We start from the raw sequence: 23,663 nt of genomic DNA, 5'->3' as shown, positions 1-23,663 counted from the left end.
GGCTCACTATAACAGTTGACAAGTTAAAAAAAACATCTTGTTGCTACATGTAACCAAGGAAAGTGAGTATTGTATGGGATAGTTTATTAAGTAGGCCTATTCGTCTATTTTTGTCTGTTTCCACGAATAAAAAGTAATAAAAAATAAATGCCTATTTCACTGCCTATTTTCACTATTTTAGTGACTATATTCCTGCCTATTTTAACCAAACTAAATGCCTAAACATCCGGGCTCTAATAACATTCGGTACTCATCCACTTCACGGTAGCTGCTGGAAGTGATGCCCATCTTGTGTGATATATAGTTCACATTGTCGTAAGAAACTATCCTTCACAGGAGGAAAAAAATGTTGAATATTTCCAAAATTGTATTGTTGTAAGCTGTACTTAAGACCTTAAAGCACTTCGCCAGTTGAGCGCAGCCTAGTGACCACTACCCATGCAATATCAAGAGCTGCTTATTTTTCGATAATCTTTAATTGAAGGCTTAATTTCGCGAACTTATGGTTAATATAGCCCGCTAATTTTTTTATATTTGCCTCTCTGCTGTGAAGATCTGTCACTTCAGAGTTTTAGGGGATTTTTTTGACATGAGCTGAATAACAGTTCCGTTATTAGTTTTACGGAACTCTTTCATCTCTCATACAACTGTTAAAATACGTAGTTTAAATTGTTCATCCTCTCTATTACAAAGTCCCTCTCAAAAACAATTTTGTTATGAATAGCCTATACCTCTCCTGTAGCGAGCAGAATGGGCTTGGGATAGTGGCACTTCTTATCCCATTGAGACGGAGAAGCCAGGAAGTTTCGAACTGCGTTCCACAATGGATTCTCAGTCTTCATGCCCTGACGAAAGGCAAATGTACCAGGACCGTCCGTCGTTCCCGCTGCAAAACTGTAGCCCATGGCCGGAAGACATCCGCGCACCTGTAACACAAAAAAGTATTCTGGAGACCTCCAAAGACATGTTTGTTGAATGGTCTTTTTTCATTATTATTAACTCTTTCCATAAGAACATGTGGTACTACATTATATTGAGATGCTCTTCTTTTCTTCTGTAATTTCACCGCTTCCCCTTTAATTCACTAACCTTACAAGATAACTACAGCGACTAACAAATCATGGAGATCGCTGGATTTAACAACAAATTCTAGCAATGCGGAGATAGTAGATCTATCATAAAACATCATTTTCCATTTAGTATTGCTTAAACTACTGCGATTCAATATTCAACCGTTTCTTACTTCGAGGAAATATGAAATACAACCAGTGAAATATACAAACATTATTGACCTATAGTTAATATGGTGTTTCTTTGTTTACAATTAATTAACTAAAGGTCATATTTCTCGCTTCACTTGACATCGATACAAATTAGCATACCCATATCAAAATATAATAGTTACAAAAGTAATTGCGCGAGAAAATCTAGAATTCCCTGCTGTTTAAACTAGGATTGCTTACTTAACGAGCGAAGTCCGCGAATCGTCAATAATCTGTACATTAAGCTCCACTTTTGATTAACTGACTTTTATTCCAGTCATTCCCGATTATCCGTGGTAATGAATGTGAGCCACCTCCGGATAAGAGAAAATATTTAATTAAAAAAATTGCCTTAAATATGGTAACATTGAGGTAATATTTAAAATTTACATCAGTGAAAATGTCCAGAAGCACTAGAAAACATCCCTTATCAGAAGTTATAAACTGTTTTACTTCTTACAATAATACAACCAACTATTTAATTTCGTCACATTGAAGGATATTTACTACATCTTGCCGAAATACCCCAGTAACACTTTTTATTTTTTTTTTTATGTATTTCTCTTTCTTGCGGATATCGGAATAGAGCCTACGTTAAATTAACTTACCTCCTAGAAAAGTGTATTTTTCCGCTTCTAAATATCTAGAGGACAAAAAGCTCCACGGTTAAAACGCAAATTAGTTAATACACTTCCGGATAATCGAGAATTGACTATACTTATACCTCTACTAAACAAGGAAAAGACATGCTGTTTGGAACACAAGCTGCGATTCTATTGTTTTAGATGGAAGCTAATGATGTTAAACAAAATACAGGACGTCCACACGAAACATTTACAACTTCAGATGTAAATAAATTATTAAGACATATTTGAATGCGGTTTTTTGCATGTTAATCAAAAACTGTCAAAGGTTTTATGGAAAAGTTGTCGGATTGATGAAATGAATTTTTTGGTTGCCGATGTCAATTTTGGTAAAATCTGAAAACTGATAGTGAAAGAGGTGTGAACGCCTCAGGAGATGGCACAATGTGTATCCTGATTTATCGAGACACGATCAGATACATAGGTGCAACAACACATCCGGATCCAATATGGAACAGAACCGTCATCACGGCAAACAATCCGAGAGTGATACCGAAAATTTATAGAGATTGGGAGTGTGTTGCCGCAAAAGAGCAGTGGGCGGCAAAGCACAAGTGTGGAGGGCATTGAACGTGTGCAAAGTGCATTTGACCCCGAAGTAAACCTTCCTCGGCATCTATTCTAGCAATTCTAGCATCAACGTGACGTAATAGATTTTACAAGACGAAACTACTCTCTGCGCAGTATGTTTGGGAACGAAAATGCACTGCCTAATAATAAGGCAGTATCACATCTTCGTTCATAACAGAAACACCGCTTATCCTGCACCAGTCTTTGAATGCAATGTATTCCTTCTCCAATTCAATTTTCTGGCTCGGATTGAAATTTTCTTGGTATTATCACTCATATTTTCATAAAACTAGACAAAGCCTTTCATAAATAAAGCAGTTCGTACGTGTTGTTGTTTAGAAATGAGCGCTCAGAATATGCACCGCCATCTATATCCGTATTCTTACGTAGCCTATACGAGATTCAGATCGAGATGGCAGTGACAATAGACATACCACCATACCAACTTTAACAGGGTTTTAATATGCCAAAATTGTTTCATTATGTTTATCAGATGGCGATGAGAATATGACAATTGACTGACTATGTCTTTTTTTTTTTTTTTTTTGCTGTTATTTAAACTCGCTTTAACATATCTGGTCACATGGCGAGTTATTCTTTTGGGTGGAATCCGAAGGCCTGTGTACTATTGTTGAGTCTGGTTCTATTGTTGTGAACTAGATGGCGTCAATAGATACTATATGAATATGATTTTGGTGATGAATGAGGCCGGTGATATTCAGGGATGTTGTGGCCCGAATTTCCTGGCATTTGCCTTACGGTTGAGAGAAAACGCTGAAAAACCTCAACCAGACCGGGAATCGAATCCGGGCCTTCTGCGTAAGAGACCAGCATGCTGATCCCTACACCACAGAGGTGGTCAAACTATGCCTTTTAAAATACTCATATTTATATTTACTTTTACTTTATTTTATTTCATATAATTTAGAGAGCTTTTAGTAAAACGTACTATATGCACCAAGTACGCAAAACCATCAGCAAACTTATCCCGTACTTTGGACTCTGCTTACGCCTCGTCCAAAAACACTAAATTGTCCGCTGAAGCCTTATTTTGCGTACATGATACATGAATAGCTATTACTGTGTCCTTGAGTAATTCTTATATTATACTGCAAGTGTTCTAACGGGGTCCCTGGATCTGAGATGTGCTTTCAAACGGTATTTTAATTAAGTTTAATTATAGTTGTTCTCCAATTTTATTTTTCTCACCGCGTTGGAATATTGATTGTTTAGTACAGAATATTGAAACATAGAGTTTAACAGAAATATATTTCTCTTGGCTTACATGTCTTCCATATCTATCCGACCTGTTTAGTTTCTTTCAAACTCTCTAAATGTCAGTTTTCAGGTTATAACTTTAAGTGTGTCACGTAAAGTGAAGTGGATAGGCATTGCACACACACACACACACACACACACACACGCACGTACACGCACACGCACACACACACACACACACATACTTTAAAAGTGTTCACCGTTCAGCATAAGATTGAAGCAAAATAAAGAAAATTCAACTTGTTGTCTCGCTGACAATCAAACATTCTGATGGGAGCAGATAAAAAGGTTATTTTTTTCCTTCAACTTTATTAATAATGTCAAAGGAAGCGTTTATACAAATTTTGGCCACTCGACCGCAATTACGAGTTGTCCAGAGAGAGATTTTTTCTGGGGCCGTTTACAGAAAAAAGCATAGCCTATTTGGAAGGAAATATGTATTGAAACAGATACAGCAATTTTTGCGCTATTTGTCAACATATCCCCCACTGGAACTGAGATAATTATCATACCATGGGATCAATTTTTGTATTCTTGTGTCGCAGAAGTCATCCACCTAGGATCGGAAACAGTGTTTGACAGCAGTCTGCACCTCTCTGTCGATCCCATGATGTGACAAATATCTCAATTTCGTTGGGAAATATGTTTAAAAATAGCTCAACAATTGCTGTGTCTGTTCCAAAAAATATTTCCAATGAAATTATGTTTCCTTTCCGTTAACGGCCTCTGGCGAATTATTTTTTTTACGGCGCTCGTAATTGCGGTCGAGTGGCCAAAATTTGTAAAATCACATCTTTTGACATTATTAACAGGGTGGAAGAAAAAAAATAACATTTTTATCTGCCCCTATCAGAATGTTGGCTTGTGAGTTCTCAATCGTGAATCTACTGACTTCCCATCCTCAGTGACTTTCTACTAACAAATGATGATAAACTCTCATCGGATATCATTGAAAATATGAAAGGATCTCTTGATCTATTTAACAATAAAATTAAAGCAACGGAAAAAATAAATGGATGAAAAGCCCATTCTTGTTCATAGAAAATGATTTACCCGTAAAAGAATAAGATTAGCTGTTAGAAATATCATCTGATTAGACATTAGAAATCGTGTTTCCTAAAACAACCCTGTTGCAATCCTAGTTGTGTACACGAACATGTATCTCAATTATTCCTAAATTACGTACAATACAACACTAACATAATATAATTTCCAGCAATGTATTTTTGTGATTGTACTGTACACTTAACGCTCTGTTTTTCTTGAAGAGTAAATATAAAAGCAAACTTAATATGGAACTACACTTGATTCTCAGAGTATCTACAATTGAACCAGAGTTTGCAAAACTTTAGCTGCTAGACAACATCAACCATCTCATTATAAGATTTACGGGAAGTCTAAGAAACCAGTTTCATTTTTACAACAAAGACAACGTAAAATAATTCTGCATTTATACATTTTCCAGTTCATATTCAAAAGCTAAAACTATCACTTAATATTACTGTTACCGTATATTAAGGACTATTAATTCGATATAATATGCAAATATATTTAATGAGTAGAACACGTTTAGCAACCTAAATCAAGCCTAGGAACTAATAACTCAATTGAGGTCTGCAGACTACCCCTTAACTCCCCACTCCACAATCCCCGGCAGAGACAGTTATGTTTCGAACCAATACGAGTAGACAAGGAGGCAAGCTGAGTGACGGATTGTAAAAGGCAGACAGGCATGCATCATGGCTTTCGGCTCTCGGTGGTCGCCTAAAATCCACCACTGCTGCACAGTGCCTTACAATTATAGAAACATTTTAGCAAATATACCAAAATAAAGTATATATTAATCTTTAAGGGTTCTGTGACACTTAAGACGTTTGAGAACCTCTTTTCTATATAAAATAGTTCGCACTCAAATTGCCAAATTTTTTTCCTCATTTTATACTTACTGTCTTTGAAGTTTGGCTGCCGGGATCGTAATACTCCGCCTCTTGCGAAGGCATGTCCACAAATTGGTGTACCGATTTGACGGGTCCTGTTACCTCCTCGGAATCTTTACCGTTCCACAGATCCTGCAACATCAATTACCGCACATCAGAATTCTAGAAGACTCGAGCACTTCCAGCAAATTGGAATGAACTGCACAACTCCGTCGAGATTCTTGTTAACCTGCTACATTCACATTCGCAGTGATCATACGTTAGAACAGAATTGAAAGCCTCGGTGCAAAAACCGGTCAAGTTCACAAACGAAAATTTCACAGGAGATAAAAAAAAAACTTTCCACAAAAATTGAATGTGCATTAGCTACTTTCAAACTGAGTTTTTACATAAATTAGTAGTTTTTTTATGTGGTTACTAATAATCTTGTTAGTTCTCTCTCGTCCATAATTTTTTAAATGGTGGACTTGAATGTTTCTTTGTCCCGAAAATACAATAGTTTTCTATGTCATGTATGAACTTGATTTATTTCTTGTTTGAAAACAAAACTACGGAACTTACTTCAGTCTCGAGTCAGTTCCCGTTCAGGGGTTAATCAACGCATATATATTAAATATAATATAATATAATATAATATAATATAATATAATATAATATAATATAATATAATATAATATAATATAATATAATATAATATAATATAATATAATATAATATAATATACACATTACGTATATTGCATATTTTCAAACAATTATTATTGTACAATACTTTAAAACTTAAAATGTTTAGTGCACTCAATAAGAGTAAGCTTATAATAGTTTTTAACTCTGTTATTTAACGCCGTGTCAACTATTAGGTTATTTAGCGTCGATGAAATTGGCGATAGCGGGATGAGGCCGAGGATTCGCCTCAGATTATCTGACATTTGCCTTACGGTTGAAGAAAACCTCGAAAAAACTAACCAGATAATCAGCCTAAGCGGGAATCGAACCAGCGCCCGAGTGCAACTCCGGATCACTAGGCAAACACATTACTAGTATATGATTTTGTAGTTAAAATTGGCACTGAAATATAGGACTGTAGAGAAAGAATGTTGACCAACCTTCTATCCTAGATCACATACACTCAGATTGCTCGGCCTTATAGGCTTTGACGAAAACAACTTTTGTCAGGTTTACTATGCTACCATCTAGTTGTTACATAACGAATAACGTAATAACTCCCATTTGAATTGCATTATGACTGTATGCCATCTCGTGTTCGTTTACGGCGGACGGGTGGCGATCCTGGCGATTGTTCTCTTCAAAGTATTACTTATATTAACATAGGGATGAGCAATATGTGATCTGGGCTTCTATCTAGCGGGAAGATGTCTGTTTTTTTGACGCAAATCAGTGAAACAGTCAATTTATTTTCAGCTGTAGAGACGTTACTAAAAGTCAGACTTGAAAGATTCTTGCATATTAAATGTCAATTTTGAAAAAAAAATTGGACTTGACCGGTTTTTGCATCGAGGTCTTCAATTTCACTATTATTTCACTTCATTTGTTATGGAAAACAGAAAATAACAGATTTATAATGCTATCTGACTATACTTTAAATTACTCATCATCTCCTGCCTAATTATTGCGATCCTGATCCTGCACCTGAGGTTCACAGGTTAAAACCTAGAGTTTAAATCGGAGAGAAGTAAAGCTGTGAGTCACGTGTTGGAATATAAAAGAACTCTGTCCCTGATAGAGGATCCCGGGAGAAATTTGTCCCCCATTTCTCACCCATGATGATGATGATGATGATGATGATGATGATGATGATGATGATGATACCGCCACCACTACTACCGGTATCTTAAATCTGCAGATATTATCATAGTCGGAATGGTAATATACGTTGATACTGTTGAAAGCAGCATTTAATATTTCAAAAATACGGAGTATCTATTACTAATCCATTTTTGTATGCTACTTTCCCGAAACTCTCAACGCACTCAATGTAGCAAAATAACTATTTAGAACCGTCACATTTTTTTAGTATTATCATTATTTGACGGTGAAGATTGGTATCAGCCCTATGCCCATAATATGCATATACTGGGTGTTCATTTCAAAGTGTGTCATGACGTCACTGTTGTTGGGTCACCGATTTGAAGCGAGTTTCAGCTGATATGTTAGAGAAGTTGCCTATTATTTAAGGCGTTCTTTAATCTGAACTTCAGAACGTGTACGGTATAACTTGAACGTCGTAGCAACAGATGGCGGTCTGTACGGTCTGTGTGCTACCATAACCTCTTTCGAACTGTGTTTTGCGCCGGCAAGTCGTACGCAGGGTATTTGTTATCATCGGTTGCGTACGGTAACATTCCACAACACAAATCAAATGCTCCGTGTCCACGTTGACCGTCGAAGTTAATGTCAACAAATACGTAAGTAATCGTCTTAACCCTCTCCCCATATCCCGACAGTACGTATTTCCAAACAGTTCACATTCCTGCCACAACCGGCGTTATCGTAAGTATCGGTACGTACTCTTCAGAATGAACGCCGTACTTGCTAGCCATCTTCTCTGCCTCTTAGGTTATACACCTGAGCTGCGGAAGTGTAGGAAGATTGAATTCTCTAGGCTCATCAACTAGCCACATGACGGCATACAGCGAGCCAAGACACATTTTGAACTGAACACCCAGTATATCAATTTTTGTACGATGTTTTAGTATCTATTAGCAGTAAGTGGCTAAAAAATTTAGTTCAATGTGTGCAGTAATAAGTGAATAGAGTGTACCTAATCACAGGCATGTAGTGAATTTATATAAAAAATTATTCAAATTTAAAAAATAGTTTAAGGGGAAAGATTTACTCTAGGGTAACCTTTCTTTTTTATTTTAAAGCTTCATGTGTACACACATCATTAAACAATAAAAGAAATCTGGTAAATAGTAATTACATTTATGACTATTGAAGATAAACTTTTTTACCATTATTTTGCATGCGATTAGTACCAACTCCCGTTCAAATACAGTACCTACGTTTTAGCCGGTGATATAATTGTATTCCTAATATTGTAGTTTTAATCCCCTGGCAGAGGGAAAGAGAAGGCCTGATGGCCTTATCTCTACCAGGTTAAATAAATAAATAATAAAATAAATAATAAATAAATAATTTAGCTTCGTTGATCTTCTAACTGTATGAGATGGTATTAAGAAGAATTTTTATGAGCTAACCTTTCCTGGTGGTTTTTTATCTACGAAAATCTTGCTTATCATATAATCCGATTATTAAGTCCAAACTCTCTTGATTACTTCGTAGAAATTGTTAGATTATAATTTTCTAATACTTTGTTAAAGTGAACATAGCTTTTGTAAATTACCTCTTGTTAGCTAGAATATTATCTGCGAATGAGAGCTTAGTCGGATAACAGTTGATTATTTTATTATCAGTCGCATACAATAGAAATGACATCGGTGACAGGAAGCATTCTTTTCGAATATCAAACGTTATGTATGTATTTTGTTAATAAATCTTCACCCTACAATGATTAATACAGATTCGGTTGCAGCGTTCGCGGCTGTCAGATTCCGTTCTCTGTCTGGATTGTGAGTAGAAAGAGAAATTTAGGCAAAAACCTATTTTTTTTCCTTGATAAATACAGGCTTGAGATTTAATATTTACATTTTTCATAGAAATATAGGTATAAATAAAGGGGGTTTTATAATGCCTAAAATGCCTATTTCGACGTTAGTGCCTATTTTTAAGTTTGTTTTTAAATTTTTGTATTATTTTTCGTAACTGTTTACTGTTTTTATTAACATCTTGTACAGTTTACATTCCAAGGCTGATAACAACTTCTTCCTAGCAGTGAACAACATAATAGAGAAGTACCTCCGGGCCACCCCTTCTCATTCTTACAATCTTTTCAATCCTACAATTCCAACTATCAGTCGGCCTGGGTAGCGTAGTCGGTATAGTGCTGGCCTTCTGTGCTCGGGGTGTGGGTTCGATCCCGACCCAAGTCAATGGAATATAAGTGTGCTTAAATGCGACAGGCTCATGTCAGTAGATTTACTGGCATGTAAAAGAACTCCTGCGGGACAAATTATTATTATTATTTTTTTTTCTTCTTCTTCTTCTGTCTGTCAGCAATTTAACACAAACTCGCTGGGTTGTACCCAATAAGCATTCTGTTATATTCCAAGATAGACAACAACCCCTTCCCTTTTTCCCACCATTTGTAAGTACAGCAGTGAGCGACACAATAGCCACAGTAGGTGCTGATCATCTACTGTGAAGCAAACTATGGAAAAATGTGATTGGTGAATGAAGAACACTAACTTAAAGACAAAATGTCTTCATTTTGTGTATGCATGTATACCCTTATAAAATGTGAAATGTGTGAAAGTTTTCCTAGAATTTTGCTTTAAATAAATGTTGAATCTTATATTAGTGACATTCTTTAACAAAAAAAAATCCTACTTTTTATTTTATAGATCCTAAATAAAGGAATTTAAAGGCCTATTTTATGCGCCTAAAATGCCACTTTTTAGGGCCTAAAATTCCGCTCTCTAGTCATGAGGTTACCTTACGTTGCGACCGAGAAAATGCCCTAAAATAGATGTCAACGCAACCTATTTTACTGAAAGCATAAATTGATACTCAAAACTGATAATGATGAGCACTAACTTATGTCACAAAAATTATTGTAAATGATATACATCAACACCGACTCATTCTTGACGTCTCCGTGGAAAATTCCCCTTAACACACATAAGTGTCGCAGATGTGATTGAAGCAATTTCTCGGCAGATATTTTTTTTCTCAACTATGAAGGGTCCCTACTAATAAAAACTACATGGAGTGAGCTCGGGGCTACGAGGGAGCCACAACTCAATGCTGAAATAAGATTTAGTGATTCGTAAGCAGTGTGTGAAGCAGCAGAATCCTGGTGAAAAATTTATTGCTGGCATTCAATATCTGTTGTTCGAAAAAGAGTCGAAAAATTTTTGTGCTTCATATCTTGCAGAATTGATAGTGCCTTCATAAAAAAAAAATACGCTCTATCATTCTGTGTGGATTCAAACTACACCACACACCAATATTTTTATCACATAGTGGAACTTGTTAGAATTTATAAAACAGTTATATTATCGGTTGTTCTGTATGGTTGTGAAACTTGGACTCTCACTTTGAGAGAGGAGCAGAGATTAAGGGTGTTTGAGAATAAGGTTCTTAGGAAAATATTTGGGGCTAAGAGGGATGAAGTTGCAGGAGAATGGAGAAAGTTACACAACACAGAACTGCAAGGCATTGTATTCTTCACCTGACGTAATTAGGAACATAAAATCCAGACGTTTGAGATTGGCACGGCATGTAGCATGTATGGGCGAATCCAGAAATGCATATAGAGCGTTAGTTGGAAGAACGGAGGGAAAAAGACCTGTGGGGAGGCCGGGAGGTAGATGAGAGGATAATATTAAAATGGATTTGAGGGAGGTGGGATATGATGATAGAGACTGGATTAATCTTGCACAGGATACGGACTGATGGCGGGCTTATGTGAGGGAGGCAATGAAACAGCAGGTTCCTTAAAAGCCATTTGTAAGTAAGTAAGTAACTTCATCCACAAGTTAGGGGTTTTCTGTGTTTCAATTTCGGTTGTTTTGTGAAAAGACGTAGCCATGAAATTCGAACCATGCTTCATCCGAAAATATAACTGATTCAGGATGCACTCTTCTATCAGCAGCACTCTCCAATATTCAGTTACAAAATCGGACTACTTGCGTCATCGGGCGGTAGCAAATTCGTGGACCACTTTAATTGTATATATTTTAGTTTAAGTAGTTTAGTTGTTGGAATTCTTTCTGAGGTTCTCGAAACGCCTGTTTTCTGAGCAAACTCTAAACCAAGGTAGCAGGCGTGACTCACCTCTTCTCGGCGTCTATTTCACTCCTCAATCATGCCTGAACTCTCACAGTAAAGAGCCGCACTCTGACGGCCCCGAACGATATTAACCACTTTGTATTTGTATAAGAAAATTAATTTTGAATTACTCTTGTTACATTTTTTTACTAAGCCCTTCGATTATCAATTCATGATGCAGTTAAGCAAAAACTATTTTATTCTTCCAATACTGTTGCCTCTGCGAATTTATTTAGACGTCTAGATATAGTTAATTCATTCATTCATTCAGTGTTCTGCCCAAGGGCAGGCCTTTCACTGCAAACCCAGATTTCTCCAATTTTTACTATTTTCTGCCTTTCTCTTTGTCTCCTCATATGATCCATATATCTTAATGTCGTCTATCATCTGATATCCCCTTCTCTCGTTCACAATTCCTTCCAGTACATCCTTCAGCAGAAGAACGAATAAATAACAATTATTGATTCTAAGTTACCGTACTTGAAAAAGAACGAATTTGTGAAGTCTTCATTATTGAACGTACAGAAGTTATTGTATTACTAGTTATTTTGCATTCATAATATCAAAACGTGGAGCATACACAAGTTTAACGCTAGCAAAGGAAGTTGAGGTCTATTGTTTTCCTGGTAGTCTAATTTTGGTAACATACAGATACTGAATTAAAATTTGGAGTGAATCTTGATGGGAGTTCACCTGTATGTAGGTAACAATTTCGCACGACTGTCCAAAACTAGCATAAGATACAGGTTATCTTGTTTACTGTACATGCGCAGTGTGTTGTAAGCGAAACTTATACAATAAGGGAGCTTCAAATTTTATTACCTTATCTTTACATGAATATGGATAAACATGACAAATCCATGACTCATTACTATATAGGGTAGTACCTGTATTTATAGTATTCGTATTATTGATATGAAATTGCAGAAAATAATTTGCTGATTGCTTCGAATTTTGGATATTTCAAATTATTTCAGATTGGCCTGAGTTCGAATTAAGAAGAGTCAACTGCATCTAGTCCGGAATATTTACTATGGAAAGACTTTATCATACCATGTTTGCAGTTTTTCTTGGAAAAGATAAATGCGGTAGCTTCCTCGCAACCACTATCTCTCTCTTTCGCATCTTAAAAGATCGCAGCGCGAAAGTGAGGAGAGTGGATTTGACTAGTTAGGCCCTCCGAACTTCACCGAAGTTCACCGCAAGGGTTAAATATCAGTTCTATCAGGGTTTTTGACCCGATCAGAGACCGGGAAATACCAATTAGCCTTTGCAGCTCAGAACTGGAAAAAGAGCTAAGGAAATGACTATTGTAATGCTTTGTATGGAGTGTGGCATAGTAAGGGGCAGACACATGGCATTACGACGAAGCGAATAGAAGCTTTTGAAATGTGGATATGGAGAAAAGTGGAACGTGTGAAGTGGACAGACAGAATAAGAAATGAAGCTGTGTTGAAAAGAGTGGGTGAAGAATGAAAGATGCTGAAACTGATAGGAAGAGGTCTGGTCATTGGCTGAGGAGAAACTTTCTGCTGAAGGATGTACTGGAAGGAATTGTGAACGAGAGAAGGGCATATCAGATGATAGACGACATTAAGATATATGGATCATATGAGGAGACAAAGAGAAAGGCAGAAAATAGAAAAAATTGGAGAAATCTGGGTTTGCAGTGAAAGGCCTGCCCTTGGGCAGAACACTGAATGAATGAATGAATTAACTATATCTAGACGTCTAAATAAATTCGCAGAGGCAACAGTATTGGAAGAATAAAATAGTTTTTGCTTAACTGCATCATGAATTGATAATCGAAGGGCTTAGTAAAAAAATGTAACAAGAGTAATTCAAAATTAATTTTCTTATACAAATACAAAGTGGTTAATATCGTTCGGGGCCGTCAGAGTGCGGCTCTTTACTGTGAGAGTTCAGGCATGATTGAGGAGTGAAATAGACGCCGAGAAGAGGTGAGTCACGCCTGCTACCTTGGTTTAGAGTTTGCTCAGAAAACAGGCGTTTCGAGAACCTCAGAAAGAATTCCAACAACTAAACTACTTAAACTAAACTAAACAAGTAACTTGGAATCAATAACTGTGGAGTAACTGTTAGCGCGTCTGGCCGCAAAACCAGGTGGCCCGGGTTCGATTCTCGGTTGGTGCAAGTTACCCGGTTGAGGTTTTTTCCGAGGTTTTCCCTCAATCCAAAATGAACAACTGCTGTATAATTATCGGTGCTGGACTCCGGACTCATTTCACCGGCATTATCTCATTCGGACGCTAAATAACCTAAGATGCTGATAAAGGGTCATAAAATAACATACTACTCAAGTACTCAATAACTGCCACTTATTAGGAGGTAAGGGCGAAAGAGACGTATACATCCGTAAACAATAGCATTGTAAATTCCGCCCGTTGCTCTTATCTGTGGTCAGTCACTGGATAATGATACGACAGCTGCTAACAATAGCGACAACTTTCTTCTGTCCCACTATCTGTCGATCACAATGAAATTTAAGAATACAATTAGAATTCTTGGAATCATTAATAACATATGTTACAACAAAATACTTCCTGGATTTCTCTAGAATTCATGATTGGACATTATTTTTTCTAATTATCCAAAATGTAAGCTTCGAAATTTGGAGTTAACTGTGATATTTTATCATTGATTTAAATACTAATATCAAGAGGAATAAACATTTAGTCGAATTACACAACAATTCGAACTACACAATGTCAAGCTAGCCAATCTCTGTGGTGTTACATATTTTTACTACATCTCAAATCGTCGCTGCGCCTCCAAAATCCGCTATATGTTTTTAAAAAAGATTTTGCAAGAGAAAGAAAAAGGCAATGTCACTTTTACGTCCCTTCATTTTCAAAGCTACTTTCTGTGTAATTTCAATCATTACGTGATAAATGATGAAATTACACAGAAAGTAGCTTTAAAAATCCAGGGAATTAAAGTGACAATGCTTTTTTCTTTCCTCTGCAAAAACCTTTTGAAAAGCACAGGAGATTTTGGAGGAGCAGCGACGAAATATAGAAATAAGCAGAATTTGGCCTTTATGATGATCCTTCTAACCACCTCTACAACTACGATGGCACTAATTCCAATACAAATAGATGAACTTGAAAAATCTATACTGAAAACCCCTTTATGAATAGGCCTACTTAAGGAGTTTACCATTTATACCACCTCAGAGTGTTCAGTAGCTTTTAGCGCATTAGAACTACTACCCAAAGAATTTGATATGCGATTGACTTACTTCACAGCACTAACTAGCGCTTGTTCTTCGTCTGTAAAAAATTCTCAAATCCCTTGGCAATTGTAACCATTTTCTCATTTTTATTCAATTTAGTGTTTTTTACTATTCTCTTGAGGGATAAATAGGAATAAAAATTCTCAAATCATTCGCCGTCTCGTTTTAGTGAACTCTGTAAAGTCTCTTGCTTTGGAGCAATTTAATACAATTTCATTCCAAGGTTCTACAACTCTTTCGTTCTCTTTTGATCTCTCTTCGTGGCAATGTAGGGAGAATTTACATTATCGAGGAATACATAAAATATTTACAACCATCCACGAGGAAAGAGGACACAGACCTTCGCAGTATATTCGTTTAGATTTTAAAAGAAACGGCAAAAAATAGGCTACCCTTCCTGATATCAATATAAAGAACATCGAGTATACTGAGTTCACTTTCTGTAAAAATACAGTATATTATACAGAACACTTCACGTTTAATGTTCAATATTTAAAAAGAATACTCACTGCCTTCGGATAGTTGGCTAAAAAAACAACAACTCACTCCTAATTCAACGTAGGTATAGCTCAACATACAGTCCTGAACTGGGAAATTACAGAACACTGGAGCATACCTTCAAACTAGATGACACCATTACAAAACTTAATAGTTATTTAAGTTACAAGGATTGAAGGTGAGGAATTTCGAAACTACTGTAATTCGTAAAACACTTTCAATTCTTGTAACGTACAATATTTATTTCATATTATGTCGAATTTCATTATCTTTAATAAAGAAATATTAACATCTACGTATTGAACAACCGGTAGATAAGGATATCCCTAACATATGCTAGGAATAAACTGTCCCGTTTGTATTGTTAAAGTTGATGAACGAACTAAGCTCATTACGAGGTTATTTTTGCAGAAACAGTTGTTAGACAGAAATTCCTGGAAGGAGATTTGGAGATTTGGAAGGATATTTTAAAGTTCGAAAAGAAATATCAGATATATGTAACGAAGCAATGATAGAACGATCCAAGGGGATATAAATTTTGTAGACGTTTTACAAGAATAACAGGCGCAGTTTTGTACGACTTCCACAATTGATAGAAGTAATATTCCATCGATTTGTGTAATGCAGTGGTGACCAACTCAGGTGCTCCTTCGAAGCAGTAAATGCGCCCGCGAGCAAGTAAGCCAGACGTGTCCAAGATCACAAAGATATTGAAGGGATAGAAGGAGACATTTGTTATGTGATAACTTGAAGCCGGTTTAAAGGAGGGTCATAGCAATAAGAGTTCACTAAATGTTAATAAATACAATACAATACAATACAATACAATACAACATATTAATAGTGCTCACATTACCAAGCAGGCTGCACAAATGGAAGTACAGTATTTTAGACTCTGAATGGTCATTCGCTTGATTTTGACTAATTTTCAATTCACATTCAAATTCTTGTACTATTTGCAGTAGCTTTCCTATACCATACAATCATGGCAAGGCACGAAGTAACGTCTATGAAGATCACTATAACAGTAAAGACTATTATTTTTGGTCCTACAGAATATATCTGATGTGGTAATAATTAATATTAGAGGAGAAAAATTCGCTCCGGCGCCTAATATTAATTGTTACCATAACAGATATATTCTGTAGGACCAAAAAAAAATCTTTACGTAGATTCTTCTAGCAACAGTGCATATTTCTGTATAGATTACTGTGCATATTACTGTGGAATCCCGGCCACTAAGTCGCTCAACTGAGTGCGTTCCTTGTATAATGGCAGTTGACAGTATAAAAATGCCAACATACATGCCCAACTTGGAGTCAGGCCACAGGGAAAAACACTGGAGAAGAGGGGTTCGATCCGGTGCTGTGGATTGGACTTCGGCGTAGCTCAATGGTGAGAGCGCTTGGTACGTAGAACCAAGGATCCGGGTTCGATCCTCGGCGCCGGAGCGAATTTTTCTCCTCTAATATTAATCACTATAACAGGTTGAGCACTGTAAAATTATATTTATTTATTCTGTCAAACAACAAGAAAAAAACAACAAAGAAAAGAATAATTGTTGCGAGGTCATTCTTCAACCAGTATTGAAGTTGGGCCTACATAATGAAGTTCCTTTAATAATGCATTATAAGAATTATTACCATATTTATTTTCTTAACATACATTTATCTAAGGAAACGCTCCAGAATTTGTTTCTATATACGGTAATTAATATTATTTTATATCAAGCTGACAATATAATTGAAGTATATTCAAATCTTGTACGTATTACACTATTATAAAATAATTTTAAAACATGTTTATCTTTAAATTATCTCTTGAATTACGAAAAATAAATAATGATTGTCCATATATTTCATCCATGATCTCATAGTTGGGTTTTTATAATTTAAATTCTATGTAAGGATTAAACCTATACTTTAATAGAAAAAAGAATAGATTAAATTTTCATAATTCGTGCGGGTATTGAACATTTTATTGAAAATTTGTCTATGAAAACTTATGGAACAACATTTTAACGTTCAATGGAAAATTATTTAGTGCGAGTATACTCCATGTAACGAGGCTATGCAGGCCTATATTATCATGTGATGCAATTAAAATTATGCCTATGCATTAATATCTGAAATAATGATTAGTAATTACAGTACATGTCTTATCTGTTCCTCAATTCATTAAAACACACTATCTTCCATATGCCTAACTTTATATTTCATTCTATCCTTTTATTTCTACAACCAATAAAGGTTAGTAAATATAAAACGAAATAGCATTTTCATTCGGTACAGAATAGAGTATTGGTGATAGCGATGATATTTGGCTAGATGAGGCCAAAGATTCGCTACAGATTACCTGACATTCGCCTTACGGTTGGGGAAAACCTCTGAAAAACCCAACTAGATAATCAGCCCAAGCGAGGATTGAACCCACGCCCAAGAGCAATTCCGGATCAGCAGGCAAACGCGCTACCGCCTGAACTACGCCGGTGACTTTCGCCCTTTTAAATTCAATCCCCTCAGCCGAGTTTGAACTCAGGGAACCCTGGATTATTTGGCACAGACAATAGCCACTAGACCAACTAGGACATCCCCACCATGTGAAGTCTTTACAGCGATAGAAGCAACACGTTGTCTTGCTGCAATATGGAATTTAGAATGTTTTACTGTGCTCTCAAATGTAATTTGCAAAAGCCCAAGACGTAACGGAGAGTCATACTTAACTGACGACACTCCAAGCTACAATAGAGCTCTCAATTTCATTGAGAACGACCGATCGAAAGTCATAATATACGTGCCATCGCTCGCTCCATACTATACGCAGTAGCTTGGCTCCCACGTGTCCTGACTCCGCAGAAAGCAAAACACCCGATGAATCATCACAGTCGATCGGTTGCCCCGGTCGCTCGAAGAGTATCATAGACTGAAAACTGTCTTCGATCGATATGTTTACAGCATGTGCTATGGAAATGTTAAATTGTCTGATGCTCTGTCACCTGATTAGTGATCCTAGTAGATATACAAGCTATCAGTTTGAATAAAAATTACAACAAAATATTTATATAGTAATAATAAATTAATAAATCAATAAAATAAAATAAAATAATATTTTAACGAAGCACGTTGTGTTTAAGAATATAAATATAAAGTATAAGTAATACTAAAAAGAAAATTTAAAATATTTCATAGTCTTTTTCCTCTGTTTGAACGGAACAGTTAACTTATAATATCTTGTAATGGTGTTGTATTCGTAATTGCACAGGACAAAAGTAAATACATTAAAGAAAGCAAGGAGGAAATTCTAGATAAGATTGAAAAAAAATATATATATATATATATTAATTTTTAATCCAAATGGCGATTTTTCCATTGATTCTTTCAATTTTCGAATAACTTCGGCACGAATTTTGTTTCCTCTATCCTTGATATTTCGTGATATGGACGTTGAATGTCGAATAATAGAATCTGCATACACCTTACCATAAGTAGCTCCAACGTCAATCATTGTCTACGATTAAGCATCTCTTAATACAGTATTGGGTGTTCATTTCAAAGTGTTTAATGACGTCACTGTTGTTGAGTCAGCAATTTGAAGCGAGTTTCAGCTTATGTGTCAGAGAAGTTGCCTATTAATCAAGGCGTTCAATCTGAACTTGAGAACGTGTACGGAATAACTTGAATGTCGTAGCAACAGATGGCGGTCTGTACGGTCTGTGTGCTACCATAACCTCTTTCGAACTGTGTTTTGCACGGGCAAATCGTACGCAGGATATTTGTTATCGGTTGGGTACCGCAACATTCCACAACACAAATCAAATGCTCCGTGTCCATGTTAACCGTCTAAATTAATGTCGACAAATACGGAAGTAATCGTCTTAACCCTCTCCCCATATCCCGACAGTACGTGTTTCCAAACAGTTCACATTCCTGCCACTACCGGCGTTACCGTACGTATCGGTACGTACTCTTCAGAATGAACGCCGTACTTGCTAGGCAACTTCTCTGGCACATAGGTAATACGCCTCTGCGGAAGTGTAGGAAGATTGAATTCTCTAGGCTCATCGGCTAGCCACATGACGGCATACAGCCTGCCATGACACACTTTGAAATGAACACGCAGTATATTATTGTATAAATCTTAAGCAAAGTGAATATGTAGATTTGGTATATTTTTATTAAATACTTTGACTGAAATAAACAACCGGTATGTCTTCTTTGGAAGAAATTTGTGACGTATCACAAAGATCTCTGTTTTTATCCAATCACAATTTACTAAGCTACATTAAACATTTTCGTTACTGATGAGTTCGACATGATGGATGCTGAATAACATTATTGTTGATACAAATCATTATTTCATTAAAAAATTGTGTTTTTTTTTAATTATGTTTCCTTGTTTAAATGTTCAAATGTACTTCCTAATTTTCGTGCCATCTGAAATAATAACAAAAATGGTAACCTTCTTAGGTAGGCTTTTTTGGGTATCAGGCATTAAAAGGTGATGTAATTGTAGTGCAACAACCTCTAGCGTTCGCGACTGAGAAAACCTTTCAACCAGTCGGTTAAAAATTCTCAACTGCATGCGCTCAAGCGACTCATTTCCCGGCTGCCTTCTTCACAACCGAGGATTGATCGGCGAGAGAATGCAGAGATCTAAGCTATAGCCCTGCTGTACAGTAACTCCGCGATTACGATCTTATCACAGTCTAGTATACACAGTCGCGAAGCTCAATACGTAGTAAATATGCAAACATTAGATAGTTGCTCACCACTAGGATCGCTAATATCGCCTCATTACAGGCAATGCAAAATAGAATCGTCACAGTCTATTGTTTCTAGCACCCTCAAAACTCAAGCTTCGTGACTGTCTATAGTAGACTGTGATCTTATGCTGGATCGTGGAAATACTCTCTGTCAAGTTGGACTCTGTGGTAACTGTAATTTGCATCCCGGTTGAAGCGGGACTCATGCGAGAAAATGACGTGATGTGATTCTGGCCCTATTTTTTTGTACCACTGACGACGCAACCGATTTCCAGGGATCAAAGGTAAATAGCGCAAAGGATGTCATACCTGTAGCCGGCCTCATTCAAACGTCAGAAGCAGATAGTGTTTATACATACCGATGAATACAGTTCAGGTCCCACAGCACAAGTTCTACATAACGCAGGATAAACTGTTGATGTTTTAGCTTTTTGTAAAATGCGAGTCGGCGAATAGGGAAGTCTTTTAAGTCTGTAATGCCGTAGTGGTATCAGTGCCATACAGACGTGACGTATCCTACTGCCACTATAGGTATGAACAGTGTTTTTTTATAACTGCAATAAAATTGGATACAGGGATTTTCAACAAAAAGCTCTGACACGCAAACTTCGCATTTTGAAAGGAATATTTTCAAATAAAGGACTGTAGGGCGGGTGACTAATTACACATCTGAAGTGACCAAAACGTTCACTGACAGTTTCGTGGTTTAGGACTAGTATTCTCTTGGTGGAGGATGATATGGCTTCGAGGTCGTTTTGTACACAATGGATGCTCATGGAGGATCAGTCCAAGAGGGAATCGAACTCGCAGCTTTTGATCAGTTCCTTAGTTAAATTCGCTGCCGTCTGAGCTAGGCCGATGACTTCCCCTATGTTTTCTCAACTGTAAGGCGAATACATGGTAAATCTTCCGTTTCATGTCACGAAATAATATCTCTCAGCCGAGCCGCTCGGAGACTCCGGATAGATAGCGCTATATCGGTAATTCGACCAAACCACAAGCAACTAATGTAAAATACGTGTATTACTAAATATAAGCAGTTGAACATCACTTACGAAAATTAAGAAAATAGATGTTGAAACGGTCTGTCTTCTTGTAACATAGGCCTACCTGTCGCACTTGCTTAAGAAGTGACGCATAAAATAAAATACCGTTCCCTCTACAACAGGATTCTACGACAACACATACAGCAGGCCATTCTACGGTTAACTTCATACAATATTCCAGGATATGATTATCAGGAGGAATGTTGTATTCCCTTGCATTCCTCAATCTAACCACTTGTGGCTTTTATTTTCCGGGGAATCTAAATAATAAATGATCCACATACACTGGAAGAAATGAAGAATAGCATTCAAGCAAACATCACTACCATTCCTCAGCGGGAAATGGAGGGAGTGGTGCCTTACTTCTTAAAGATGCAACAAATTATTGGAACAATCCAGTTTCAGCATCTCTGTTTTTAATTTGAGTGTCAGAGGTTATTTAACTACTTAGGCCTATATTTAGTTACATTTTATATAATAGATTTTAATGTTCCAAATTAACGATACTTCGTTGCCTCAACCATATAGGCTACAAGCTACTTGCACAACTGGAGTCTGCAAACGACTCAGCTTAGAATCGGATCGCCGCGTTGCGATTTCTCTATAATCCACTCACTTGAGATGAGGGAAACTTTTTCATGAAATTATGGGTACATGGTTTAAGTAACATTTTATACAAGGATTTACAGTATGTACAAAACGAATATGGCACATAACATTCAGGAACATAATATGATAAAGCTATATTCTTTGGCAACTCAGTTTTGGTTGAAGACCTACAATACCTGGGTCATTCCATTGTGACGGTTGTGATATTTGTACTATAATCCACAAAATAAAATAATTTTAATAATAGACTACATGCTCAAATTTGTTCAAAATTTATTTCTACACTATTTATAGAATTACTTCAAAATCCCTAAAAGAACACTATAACAGAGACTATAGATCCTACGAAACATACTTTTCATTTTTTATATTATGGATTTATTAATTTGTCCTACAGAATAATCTCTGTAATGTTGAAAATTAATATTTAAGGAGAAAAATTCGCTCCGGCGCCGGGGATCGAACCTGGGTCCTTTGTTCTACGTACCAAGCGCTCTGACCACTGAGCTAAGCCGAATTCGATCCAGAGCACCGGACCGAATCTTCCTCCTTCAGTGTTTCCCTTTGTGGACTGACTCCAAGTCAGGCATATATGTTGACGTATATGTCTAGTGTCAACTGCGGAATCCCGGTCAAATAAGTCACTCAACTACTAGTATAATGGCAATTGACACTAGACATATACGTCAACATATATGCCCAACTTGGAGTCGGCCACAAAGGAAAACACTGAAGGAGGTAGATTCGATCCGGTGCTGTGGATTGAATTCGGCGTAGCTCAGTGGTCAGAGCGCTTGGTACGTAGAACCAAGGACCCGGGTTCGATCCCCGGCGCCAGAGCGAATTTTTCTCCTCAAATATTAATTTTCATTTTTTGTTACGGTTGTCACCATTTCATGACATTAAGTTCTTTAAGCTAAGATTTCTATCAAATTTTGGGTTAAGTAATATTAACTTATTTTTTTCCCTGATATATTACATAGCGACGCATATACATATATATATATATATATATATATATATATATATATGCACACTTTAAAGCTCATAAAGGATGCTCTAGCTAAGTATATTTTTAATGCGTGTGTGACGGTTCTGACTCTTTATGACGGTTGTGATAAGAAAGAGCAAGCTCATTTTACTCATTAGGAAAATGAGCAAAGTAATGTCTTTGTTTTTATTAATACCGCCTAATGTATTAACTTTTTAGTCATATACCAAGATATCTGTATTTACATAATACTTATATTAAGTGATTATACAGTACATTCACACTATTATTTTGAATATATTAAAACCATTATTATTCATATTTTGTGTGACGATTGCGACATTTTTATTGGTTTATTTTACGACGCTTTCGCAACTGTTATGGTTATCTAGCGTCTGAATGAAATGAAGGTTATAATGCCAGCGAAATGAGTCCAGGATTCAGTGCCGAAAGTTACCCAGTTAATCAGTGATTACATAAGTGTTAAAAGCATTATATAGAACAATGAAGAAATTATAAATTCAAGACATTTAATTTTATCTATTACTTCAATTCATAAATCCACAAAAATAAATTATTAAGTAAATAAATAAATTTCAGTGAGTATATCAAAGTTTACATCGGATGTGTCTATTATTTGTGCACATAAATCAATATTACAACAAAAACTGCTAAGAATGCATATTTTCCTTTTCTTTAAATATTTTCATACCTGATATTACAGATATGTTTACAGCTCAGATTAATTCAAAAGGGGCCTATTTTAATTTACGTTACTGTAATTACGAGTCAGATGAAAATCGTTAACAGTAATCTCACTAAAGGTTTTTATTTATCTAGAGAAAACCAAAACTCGAGTGGGATTTAATTGACTATTACTCCATTAGAAGAAAGTATA

At 36.3% G+C, this 23,663-nt stretch overlaps 1 protein-coding gene across 4 annotated transcripts in view; it reads right to left on the bottom strand.

The window, feature by feature from the left end:
* Positions 1-23,663, bottom strand: part of CDase (neutral ceramidase) — a 440,785-nt gene that overhangs the window by 74,874 nt on the left and 342,248 nt on the right. For all 4 annotated transcript variants that reach the window (XM_069812523.1, XM_069812522.1, XM_069812521.1 and 1 more), the window contains exons 8-9: positions 5,701-5,823; positions 732-926 (exon numbers count right to left, since the gene is read on the bottom strand). In XM_069812523.1, the coding sequence (XP_069668624.1) occupies positions 732-926; positions 5,701-5,823 (318 nt within the window). The remainder of the gene's footprint in view (positions 1-731; positions 927-5,700; positions 5,824-23,663) is intronic.

The sequence above is a fragment of the Periplaneta americana genome, chromosome 16 (genome assembly GCF_040183065.1).
Source record: "Periplaneta americana isolate PAMFEO1 chromosome 16, P.americana_PAMFEO1_priV1, whole genome shotgun sequence".
In the NCBI taxonomy this organism is placed as follows: Eukaryota; Metazoa; Arthropoda; class Insecta; order Blattodea; family Blattidae; genus Periplaneta; species Periplaneta americana.
Note: the sequence above shows the minus strand (reverse complement) of the source record. Positions and strands in the feature narration are given on the sequence as shown.